General features: G+C 33.9%; 1 protein-coding gene across 1 annotated transcript; it reads right to left on the bottom strand.

Annotated features, from left to right (window-relative positions):
- Positions 1-324: 324 nt before the first annotated feature.
- LOC131634759 (protein FANTASTIC FOUR 3-like) lies at positions 325-1,450 on the bottom strand. Its single transcript, XM_058905385.1, has one exon. It carries the CDS (start codon positions 1,276-1,278, stop codon positions 502-504), a length of 777 nt encoding a protein of 258 aa, XP_058761368.1. The 5' UTR covers positions 1,279-1,450; the 3' UTR covers positions 325-501.
- Positions 1,451-13,077: the final 11,627 nt, after the last annotated feature.

Raw genomic sequence — 13,077 nt, 5'->3', positions numbered from 1 at the left:
TTTTACCCTCTAATTAATAAAAGTTTCATCATTTCCAATACATAATAAGGGTAGTATAGTAAAAATTCTATTATCTCTCTTACTTTTAACCACTTTTCTTAATATGTGTGAAAAGGTGGGCTGGGTCACTCATTGTGGGACGGAGGGAGTATTATTTTATTCATTTATGTATCCTATTTTTACACCAAAGGCATCAAAGTTATGGAACAGGGAAGGTAGCCAATCATATCCCCTAGTCTATTAGCACACTCATGCACTTTGGGATTAATTTCTATTTTAAGTTAGAATACCTTATGATTTGAAAGAGAAAATTTGATTACGAGATTATATTAAAACACCTTTTATTTATTATGTATACACATCGAGTACAACATAGAACCTCTATCTAGCCTTTATCACAAAATACAAGTATGACAAAAAACTAGAAGTTGGAAAGAAGTACAACAACACCAACACAAATGAGGCCACAAAACTTGCAATTCCAATGTATATACTTAATCATCATACAATACCAACTCCATACATGAGTAGATTGCCATGACTTCCATGAATATTATCCACCAATTGGTGGTGACAGTGATACCTCTTTCTATACTTTTCATTATTATTCCACTCTCTAACCCTATCATCTTCCTCATATTCATACCTACTCTCTTCAACCATTTCCTCTTCCTCTTGTTCCACTTCATCATCTTCTATATAACATTCATCTGTAACAAGAAACAATCTCAACCGCCCATCTTCTCTATCCGCATAAACAGTTTTAGGTCTTTTTACTTTCTTTTTGTTGAGTTGTAATCTTCCGTTCATCCTCACCGGTAACAGAATATAATTTGGTAGACCGTTACTGCCTAACGTTGAAAGCGGCGGCGGAAACTTATTATTACCATTTACACCTTCTTCTTCTTCTTCTTCTTCTTCTTCTTCTTCTTCTACAACCCTAGTAGTCTTCCAATAATATTCATCACCTTCATTATTTTCATCTATTATCGAATAATCATAATCATCTACCAACTGCATGCTTTCAAATCCAATACCCTCTGTACAAACCATCGACGGCTCCATATTATCATGGATCATTGAATGCGGTGGAAGAGAGATCAAAAGCTTTGATTTAGATGAAACTGGATAGGTAGAGTTAGGGTTGGGGCATTTATGATTATTATTGTTGGTGGTGGTGGTGAAGAAAGAGTGAAAGTGTTTCTTGAAGTTAAAAAGATGAAAAAGAAAAGAGAGAGAAAAGGAGAGAATGATCTGAAAATACAAAGAGAAAATCATAACGATGAATCATGTGATATTGTTGATTGAGATTTGAGAAGGTATTATAGGAAGGAAGAGATGGGAAGAGGGTGAGGGTATTAATATAATATCCTCAGCCCAAAGATAGAGAGTGTGTTATATATGGTTATGAATTGTGATACTAATCTACTAATGATGATAAGATAGTGAAAGGGTATGAATGAAAAAAATGGAAAGAGGTGTAGTGATGGAGTGATTAGGAAAAGATGCCGAGTTACACTGAGATGGCCTAAAAATACGCCTAAAATGGCACATTGTCATTTTTCTTCCATGTTTTTTAAAAGACTATCCTCATCCTCACTTTTTTTATAGGTTTGGATTCATATCTACATGGATCCGGTGGTGCATATTTTAATTTATATTCACTCACTCAAATACTTAAATGTGATAAAATATATTATCAAAATATTCTTGTAATTGAAATGAATTGAAAAAAATTCTTATCACAAATTTATTTTCAAGTCAAACTTGGCTTAAACCAACAACTCAATTTTGTTGTTTAGCTCTCAGTCAGATAATTTGAGGCTAAGGGACTAAAGAGTCAAAATCTCGAGTATGTAGGTATATTTCCTTTTTTTAACACTAATGTTTTTATTGACATTAAGTCTACGGACTAATGCATCCAGACCTGCCCCTGTGCCCTTACAACAGGAGTCACAACACATGGCCTTAACTTTATAGGGGCCTCAAAATATATTAAATATATGCTACAACTAATATAAATTTGATTTATGTCAAATATGATTGATCAATGCAAATAGCATACTAGTCCAGTGTTATGTTTTGAATAGAAGCTTGTCGGTCCAAATTTAAAAGCGACAATCCCCCTTTTTTTTAAGGCACATATATATCTATTAAGTTTAAAAGAGAAAACCTGAAAACTTCCCTTACTTTAAAATCTTTTCAAATAAAATATTATATATTGTGGTCTGTTCTATTAATATTTTTTTTTTATAAAGCATATATCATTTTTTTAAATTATATTGTTATATTTTATTTTATAATAATACATTACAAAATTAATAAATTAATTATTAATTATTAATTAAATCATTAGAATTAAAGAAATTATTACATTTATTTTTTTAATAATTTAACTTAATCTAATTTAATATAATATTTAGAGAGTTTTATAATTTTTCTCACAAATTTAATATCTTTCATGTTACTATAGTGTTTTAAAAATGGGATCAAATCAATTGGTCGAACCGATTGAACCTTAAATTAGAGAGTCATCGATCTATTCTGATTGTTAGATCAGATAAGCTATTAAAATGATGGAAACTTGTCATAATTGATAAAAATTGACGAACCGACGAGTTAAATGATTGCTTTATTTTTTCCAGATAAAATGACGCCGTTTTGAATTTGATAATCTTTTTAAAAAAAATAAAATTAAAATATAAGTAGACTTTGTTAGAAAATTATTTGGAACAACTTTTACTCCTTAGAATTAAATTTATTATACATAGCAATTATTTTGTTGTTCGATTTATCTATTATATATTATTAAAAATTTATTTAAATTTGTGTTTTATATTATTTTGTTGCATGTGATGATGATGTTTAGAATTTAAATTTAAAGAATGACCTTGTAAAATTATGAAATTTTGAAATTTTATAGGTATCGTGATTTTTTTAAAAACAAAACCATCCTGTTTGACCGGTTTAATAACTATATAATTTTGTTATAGAGAATAGTTTATTCAACCGAGTTATCTACTTTAATCTGATCTACTCATGCGGTTGGACCACTAACTCAGTGGTTTAACTAATAAATCAATGAGTCAGTATACTCACTAGTTTGATGATCGGTCTGATTTTTAAAACACTACTACTTTATTAACTACTAATAAAATCTTTATATATTATTTTTAAAAAGAATTATTAGTATGTATTTTATATTTTATTTTATAAAAGGCCTATTTAAAATATTAGAACAGGGCCTCTTAATTGTTTGGGCCAGCCCTGACTGCAACTATAAGGTATTGTCTGCTTTGGATGTGAGAACTAGTCACAATTTTGTTCTTTGCAAAATGCGTCTTATTATTTGAGGAATGTGAGTGTTGTATACAAACTACATTTTTTTAATGACACAATAATATAAATGTACACCCTAAAATTCTTAAGGGCGGTTTGTAAACCAGATGAGGGATATATACTGAACAAACTGATCGCAGGTAAATAGTCGATATGTGTGAAGGGGTCGGAGTCGGGACATAAAACGGACGCGAGGAAGGATACACCAACCCGGAGTCAGGACAAGAAGCCAGACGCGAGGAAGGATACACCAACCAGGAATCGATGTACGAAGTCAGATGGAACGAATGGCACGCCTAGTCAGACAATCGAAATGTCAAGTCGGTCTGAAGGTTACGGTAGTCAAATGGCTGCACGGACGTTGTGAAAATAAGTGAAGGGACATTGCATCTCATGATGGTGACGACGAGAGTTATAGAATGATATTGATGATGGGAGCTGGAGGGTCACTACACAATGAATGCAGATTATTAGGGTTAAGTATTAAAAGGGATCTTCCCATGGAGGGAAAGAAAACAACCAACATAACAACATCATACAGAAAATACAGGCACACCATAGCCTCGAAACATATAGAACTGTTGAGGTCTCACCTGATTAACTTTGGGGAGGCTATCCAAAAGTGTTTTTCAGGAACAATAAATAAATAAAGAAATATAGGTAAATAACCCTACAACAACCAACAATAAAGTCAAATGGCACAAGGAGTGCCAAAGAAACAGGTAAAAAAACAAATAAACCGCAACCACTAAACGTCAAAAACAATGAAAAGAAAAGCCTAAGCAACAAACAATAAGCTCCCCCCCAAAAAACTAGAAACTACATAGAGAACCTGCATGACAAAGCACCCCCAACAAATACCTGATTAGAGCTCTGACACCATGACCCACCATCAACGGACCAAGAGACAGAGCAACATAAAAGACAATCGAGCACTTCTAAAGCATGTCAAAACTCTTGATCTCTATTGGTTCAGACATATGATAGCGTTTTGGAGTCAGTTAGAGAAGGATGTTAAGTTCAATGAATACCTGTTAAGAAACAAATTTCAAGTCAAAAAATACTCTTATCAATCCATCTTCCACATTTATTGACTTACCGCAAAATAAATTATTGTTATATATTGACCAAATGGTCCACACCATAACATGTCAAATCAAAATAATCCCCCTCTTGACTTAGCCTTAGAGCCTAAAAAGAGAATGAAGCTTAAAGACATACCTAAGATCCTTAGGAAGAGCCAACTGCACTCCTAACCACCAAAAAATCATATACTTGACACTTGAAGCAAAGGTACATGTAACAAATAGATTAAGGGTGATTCAAGTCGATCCCCACACAATATACAGGAGATGCCCTCCAGGTCAACAATAACCTTTAGCTTGAAAAGGTTTTTTCTAAACGAGAACCTATCTTGCACGAGCTTCCAGGAAAGAACCACCACCTTAGAAGGAACCCATCTGTCCCAAACAATGGAAAAGGAGGGAATTACACTAGCTACAAGAGTCTCAAAGGAAGGACACATGCTTGCTTAAACAAGATAAATAGATGCCACTAAGAATCGACCATCTTTAGAATGACTCAAGATCCACCTATCGCTCTCCTCACTAAACTGAAAAACTTGGAGAGTTGAGAAGAACTCAAAGACCAAGGGTTCTTCGTGAACAAATAAATGCCTCATCCATCGAATATCCCAAGAAATCCTACCCTCTTCCCACCTTCCCATCTTACCCACAAATCCATCTTGAAATTGGGAGATGATGAAGAGCCTCTAAAACATAATCTTAAGATGGATGTCCCCTAACCAATGGTAATCTCAAAAAGAAGTCTACAAACTTAACCCTACCTTTTTGACTAACCTTGCCTCAAACCAATTGAGATGATCGTCCTTTTTGGATTTAACTTAAGACTAGAAACACCCGACAAAATTCGCTATCTTCATTTTGCTAAGAGAGCAAAGTTATCCAGCTAAAGATCTTTAACACCCAAACTCCCATTATTGTTTATTTACTAACATCCAACCATTTAATCCAAAAAACTTGGAGCCCCTTTCACACTTCCCCAAAGGAACCTTCTCTATAATCTGACTAACTTCTTCCACACCTTCATGGGCATTTTAAGGAAAAAAGAAAAGAAAATATGGATAACATTAAGGACAAAATTAAGGAGAACAACCATGAAATTGCAGGTCTTTTAGTTTTGATGTTTTTGTCAATTTGTGTGTATGTGCTATTAATTATTCGCGTATTTGCAATTTGTTAGTTACTTAATTCACTACTACAAAACATATCTACGATGAAGATATATTACCACGACCATTTATTCACCGTAGTAATATCTTATTTTTTACGTGCATTATTTTTTAAAATTTTATGAAGAAAGATTTCATCATGGTTTTTAAATCTAACCGTGATCATAGAAATTAGGTGACAAGCTACGAATCATAGCATCAACATTTTTCCATTTTTTCAATAAAAATAAGTACGTGACCCTTAATATTTTTTGTTATTTAAGAATTAAAAGTATACCAACCACAATTTTTTCATTCAATCGTGGTTATCTGTTCCATATTTCATCATTGTTGTTTCTTTCAACCATTGTGATTTTTTTTCACTTAATATAAACATAATAGGCAATTTATTTCATTTATAACAGACAAGGGCGCCCTAGAAAATGAGACGGCGAAGATGGCGAAATCTTCACCATCTTCATTCATTTCTGGAAATAAATTTATGAAATCTTCACCTTGTTTATTGTTCATTTCTTATTTTCTCTCTCTTTCTCTATCTCGCGAGGTAATGGTACTTCTTTCTGAAAGTTTATGTTCTCCGACAGGGTTTCTTTTTTAACAAAATGACACTGTAATGAGAATTGTTCATGTTCTATTCACATTTTATGACAATAACTTTGTGTAGTTACAAACTCATTATTGGATTGTTGATACTCTTTAGGTTTTGGTGTTGTTAAAATAAGTAAATGACAACAAATACTAAGAGAAGGAAATTATTTTATTCATTAAGAAGGCATTACATTTTGGATCCTCAACGGATGTGCCTATATTATATAATTTTATTCTTCATCCCCCTCTTCTCCCACTTTGGAGGCCCCAGTAGATGTGCCTACTCCTTCAAACTTTTGAACCTTTGAACCTTCCTCATACTTTTTCTTCTCTTCCATTTCTTGCTTCTTCATCAGCTTGGAAACTCCTTTTTAAAATCCCTCTTTCCATCCTTATGATGTTTACATTTACCCATTTTAGCTTTAATGTGATATGGATGTTTACGTTTACCCATTTCTATAAGAAGAAATCTGCCTTGAAGAATATGCATCAAGAATCTAACTTTGACTATCTTGAAGACTATGCTTAAATTCTTTTTGTTTTTGTTTCTGCAAATGTCTATTTATGTTTTTACTAGATTCTCTCTTATCTTTTTTTATTTTCTATGTGTAGATTCTTGTGCCTACTTCATATTTTATATTCTTCATTCATAATTTACTGTAAGTTATAATTTTAAAGGTCATTCACTCACAACTATTTTTATTTGGAATTATAGGTGTTTATTAGTATGTTGTTGTTGATGATGTTGTTTGTATTGTTTGTTAATAAATTGTATTTCATGTGCAGCTAGTAAGTAGTTATAGGTCTTTACTTATCAGTGATGCAGTTGGAAATACTTATTAGTGAACATGGATCTAAGATAGTTCCGATTTTGTGTACGCTGTGGAAATATTATACGAGTCTTCCATATAATATTTTGATAGAGAACATGTATTTTAAACTCTTCATAGCTTACAGGAACGGTTAGTTATCAAGTTTTCCCAATTTATCTTAAGTATTTGATGTTTTTGTTAGTGAGTTTGTTATATCATGTGTGATTACTTGTTTCACTAACCACTCATTGAACTTGCATTCATTTAAATAAAATTTTGAGTTAATAATCATAAAAATTAAATTATTCTTGAAAAACATCTTTGACAATCTAATGTTTTTTTTCCCGAATTGCATCCACCTTATAAATCATAATTTCCTCTTTAGCCTATATAATTTGATTCAATGCCACAAATTCTTCAAAACAATATTGATAAATAGATGTCAGTCTGAGTCTTTCACACAAATCTTGATGTTTGAAAAATAAACTAGAAAAGAAGAGGAAATCAAATTTTGTATGAAAGACTCAAAAGACACCCATTCATCAACATTACTTTAAAGAATTTAGGATAGAATCATCATCAACATTACTTTAAAGAATTTGGGATAGAATTAAAGTCTATGAGTTAATGAGGAAATCATGAATTACAATATGCATGCAATTGAAAAATATTGGATCGTTTAAGTTATTTTTCAAGAATAATTTAAATTTTTAGATTATTATCTGAAAAATCTATTTTAATTATTGTATATGATTAATAAGGGGCAAGGAAAAATAAGCAATCTCATATTTTATAATAAACTCTTATATATACCACAATGGTTTTGATATATACCCGTAGTGAAATTTAATTTTGTAAAGCATTTAGACTTTAGTTGCAGTTGGGTATCGAACCCATGACCCTACATTTATGACAATGATTGTTTAAGATAACCGTTGTGATAGGTAGCGTGCTACATAGCTTATCATAATGTCCGCACAACCATAAGGAAAGCATCGTACATACAATCATACCTTACCTCACAACGGTTGGTTAGTCGTTGTGGTAAGACTTCTTCAACAGTTGTTGTATCACTTTTTTGTAGTTGTGATTATTCACATGTTTATAATTCATTCACATTTGAATTGTATTATGTTCACTTTGGCTATTTAGCATTTTACCCTAATTCCCTTCATCATTTAATAAATTAGAATGACAGTCCATGATACTATGTGATATTTTTTAGCCTTGCAAGTTGGTTAATGTCGTTTCATCAGGTGTTGCTTGAATCACAACTTAGAACACTTAAATCAAGGTGATAAATTGTTTGATTCGAATCATGTACATTGTATGACTTGAATCATGCAAGTTGTGAAAATTGGATTTTTCCATCGTGTGATTTGAATCACAAGTTAAACTTGACTCGAATCACAACACAATGTGACTGGAATCATGATTTTCACTTGACTCGAATCATAGCTTCAAAATTCCATTTTCCATCTCTGATTTAAATAGTTGCTTCTTGGATCCAAAAAAAGAGACTCTCATTATGATACTTTTTCATGATGAAATCTTTGATGAAACCTTTAGATAAAAATGACAATTTGTCTTTTCTTCTCTAGTGTGTCTATACCTAGAACCTTTGTATCTTTCTCTTGTTTGAAGAACAACTTCTTGATGAGGAGTTGGTCAAGGTACTGAATCATGTGGATTCAATGATAATTAGTTTGATATGCTTATATCAGGATAAGAACAAAGTATTACTACTTGCACTCTAATGACAGTTAGGTTTATAAGGACAAAATTTTTAAACCAAAGAAGAAGAAGGTATTTGGTTCAAGTGGAGAGTCTAGTTCATCATCAGCTGTTTTGTTTTCTAATAACACAAAAGCCTAATTTGATGATTGGTTTGGGAAAATCTTAGTTGATAACTAGTAACAAACCCGTGCATTCACACGGGTTCTGGTACGGGACGTGCGTTTGTTTAAGATGTATATTTTTTAATAGAAAAATGTCTAGTACCCGTGAAAAAGTAATAATTGAATGTATAGTTAAAAAAATATTTCGATCAATAACTTCATGTTCCCGTTAATAATTAATATTTTGATCAATAACTTCATGTTCCCGTGTACAATTAGTTTTGTTTAGGTATCGTTATTAAAAATATTTGGATCAATAGTAAATTTTTCGTATATAAAAATATTTATGTCAATAATAGATTTGGCTAAGGAAGCAAAAGAAGGTAGAGAAAAGTTCAAGGAAGAGATCAAAGTAGTAATGAAAGTAAGTGAATAAAGGGTTATGGCTGAAGTAATTATTTTGAAAGGTGCCATATAACATATTAGAAGTTTCACTTTTGCTTTCGTCATTGATACATAGCTGATGTTGTGTAACACCCCACTTTCCCATACGAATATATATATATAATTATAAATACGTAAATAATCAGAGTAATACAAGTAGGATGTCACATCTTCTGAAGCAATTCACAAAACATCTCTTTGTTCAATAAATTTCATTAAAACAAAATTTAATAACACAACGGAATTTAAAACAGTTTATTAGAACTCATGGCACCAAGCCCTCAACAAATAATTCATCTCCACTAAACAGGAGGTCCGACAATAAAGTCAAAATCAAGATACATAACAATTTGACAATTAATTGAAAGGAAAACAAAACATAGCGCATCCCAACATTCCCGTGTTACGTATCAGAGCGACTCCTAAGACTCGATCAGGTAACACTCGAAAATCCAAGCACTACTCTGGTACCTGGTTATCTGTACTCCCGAAGAAGCACAGACACAACAACAGAAAAGGGGTGAGAATTAAATTCAATAAATATACGGTGAAATATCACATGTTTAAGGAGTAGTATCTACACCACACACAAACCACAATCACAAACGGATTCTCACACTGTCAACCACACGACAACATCAATACATGACATTACAATCAATTAAATGAAATGAAATGCAACTATCAACACTACATGCATGTGGTACCAACAGAGCATAAGTGTAACACCCCTTACTAACCCCGCGGCAATTTAAAACAATTATTCAGAGTACATGAAATAAGGGTGCCACAATTCATAATAAATAAACATCATTCAGTCATGTCATGCATTCACTGAGGTAATCATCATAAATTAAAACGTTTCATGTTAACACAGCGGAATTTATCAAAACGGACTAAGTTTAACATCTTCAAAACAGATCCTTCAAAACATCAAAACATAACTAGAGTCATAATCATAAACTCTAAACAATCGCGTCCCCAGTGTTACAACTATCAGAGCATGACACCTGACGCTACTAAAACACTGACTCATGAGCTAATCCTCACCGAGTCGAACAGCCGCTATCCTCAATCTGAAAATGACAACATGTAAGGGTGAGTCTCATCATAATTAACAAATGTTATAAGGTTATAAAGTAATAACACATCACAGTTGCATCATTCACCCAATTGTTTCATAAACAGACATTCATAACAAGTCAAACCAAAACCAATACATCATTAACATTTACAACACTGGAATACATCCAATCATGTTATAAATTATGCATATGTATGAACTGACACTATGCATGTGGTACCAACATCATCAAATGGGGATAACCCATGACCGGTCCAACATCGTCCAAGATACGGCCCTGCCAGCACAGATTCCACACGATGGGAATCATGCCCTTCACTGATCCAACACACCCTTATGGATACAGTATCATCAATGAACATGAATGAATGCAACATATACAACATACTTCTACTATCATCATCATCAATCATCAACATCATCATCATCATTCAAGTATGTTCATATATATTAACATCATTCAATCACAATTCTATAATCATCATATACAAAACATACACGTATTTGCATCAATCATCATACTCAATAAGAATAGCATACATGTATTTTCATCATTCTAAAAACCGACCAATCATCATCATATAGATTATCCTACAAGGTTCATTTAGCTCAAAACGGCGCATCAAACGGACCAACGGTTAAAAAGTTATGCATCTTTGAACTTTTAAAAAAAATATCTCAAAACACCAACAGCACGCGGCGCCATCACCAGTTCGCGGCGCGAACTGAGCGTCCCAAAAATTCATTGGCTCTCTGCCAAGCTGTTCGCGGCGCAAACATCTACACGCGGCGCGAAACGAGAAAAAGTTACGCCTTCGCGGCGCGAACACAGGTACGCGGCGCGACCTGAGCGTATCACAACTTCCTGGCATTCTGCCCACCTGTTCGCGGCGCAAACCCTTTGCACGCGGCGCGAACCGGCGATTTCAGAAACCCCAACCTGCAGAAAACAGCATTCTACACATTCCAAACACACCCAATTCATACCAGTACGAACCTAGAGAAATAGAATGCACAAACAACACAAAATACGTCTCATAATACACCAATTACACATCAATTGAGACCATAACAACGCAGACATCATAGATTCAAACATAGAGATCAAACATCATACAATTGACTCAATCCCTAAACCTATCATATGACTCAATCGACCCGAATTCCACATCTATTCAGTATTATCAACCCCTAACCCGATAATAGATGATAATCAGATAAGTCCCCCCTTACCTTAGACAAATTTCTTGATTCTTGGTCTCTCCCTCTACCGTTCTCCTTCACGTTCCTCGTTCCTCAGACTTCTGTTCTTTCACGTTCTTTCTTCCTTCCCAATTCCAATTATTTTATGAAAATAATAATAATATTAGTAAAGGGCCTTCCTATATCACACCCCCCTTTTTACTATTTCTCACATGGCCCAAATGCCATAAACCATTATTTATTTATTATTTTCACAAAATCCTTAATAATTCTAATTATTAATTCAATATTCTTGATTAAATTAATATTAAAATTATACGGGCGTTACAACTCTCCCCCACTAAAAGAGTTTTCGTCCTCGAAAACATACCTCAGGTAAAGAGCTCTGGATACGAATCCTTCATCTGGCTCTCTAGCTCCCAGGTAACATTTCCTTCAGCTGGTCCTCCCCAAGCTACTTTGACTAAAGCTATTTCGTTGCCCCGCAATTGCTTCAGTCTTCTATCTTCAATCCTCACAGATAACGTTTCAACCGTTAAGTTGTCTTTCACCTGTACATCATCCACTTGGATCACGTGGGACGGATCCGAAATGTATTTCCTCAATTGAGACACATGAAATACATCATGCAAGTTGGCAAGCATTGGCGGTAACGCAATACGATATGCCACTTCTCCCACTCTTTCTGAAATTTGGAATGGTCCAATAAAACGCGGAGTCAACTTCTTTGACTTCAAAGCTCGACCAATACCCGTCATAGGAGTAACCTTCATAAACACATGATCTCCCTCTTGAAACTCAAGTGTCTTCCTCCTCTTATCATAATAACTCTTTTGACGAATCTGAGACGCTTTCATCTTCTCCTGAATCATCTTAATCTTCTCCGTAGTCTGTTGTACAATTTCTGGTCCAATCACAGCACTCTCACCAGCTTCGTACCAACACAATGGAGTTCTACATCTCCTACCATACAATGCCTCAAACGGAGCCATACCTATACTCGAATGAAAACTGTTGTTGTAGGTAAATTCAATCAAAGGCAGATAACTATCCCAAGCACCTCATTTTTCTAACACACAAGCACGTAACAAATCTTCTAACGACTGAATTGTCCTCTCAGTCTGTGCATCCGTCTGCGGATGATAAGCAGAACTCAGTCTCAGCTTAGTACCTAAAGCCTTCTGCAAACCTTCCCAGAACTTAGACGTAAATCTCGGATCTCTGTCTGACACGATACTCGAAGGAATACCATGTAGACTAACTATCTTCTCAATATACAATTGAGCCAGCTTTTCCATCGGATAGTCCATTCTTACCGGTATGAAATGTGCAGACTTCGTCAATCTGTCCACCACGACCCAGATAGCTTCACAATTCTTAACAGTTCTCGGCAAACCCGAAACAAAATCCATTGATATGCTATCCCATTTCCACTCAGGAATAAACATTGGTTGCATAAATCCAGATGGCTTCTGATGTTCAACCTTTGACTTCTGACAAGTCAAACACGAATACACA

This window comes from Vicia villosa, unplaced genomic scaffold, assembly GCF_029867415.1.
Source record: "Vicia villosa cultivar HV-30 ecotype Madison, WI unplaced genomic scaffold, Vvil1.0 ctg.001344F_1_1, whole genome shotgun sequence".
NCBI lineage: Eukaryota > Viridiplantae > Streptophyta > Magnoliopsida > Fabales > Fabaceae > Vicia > Vicia villosa.
This window is presented reverse-complemented; position numbering and strand designations above follow the sequence as displayed.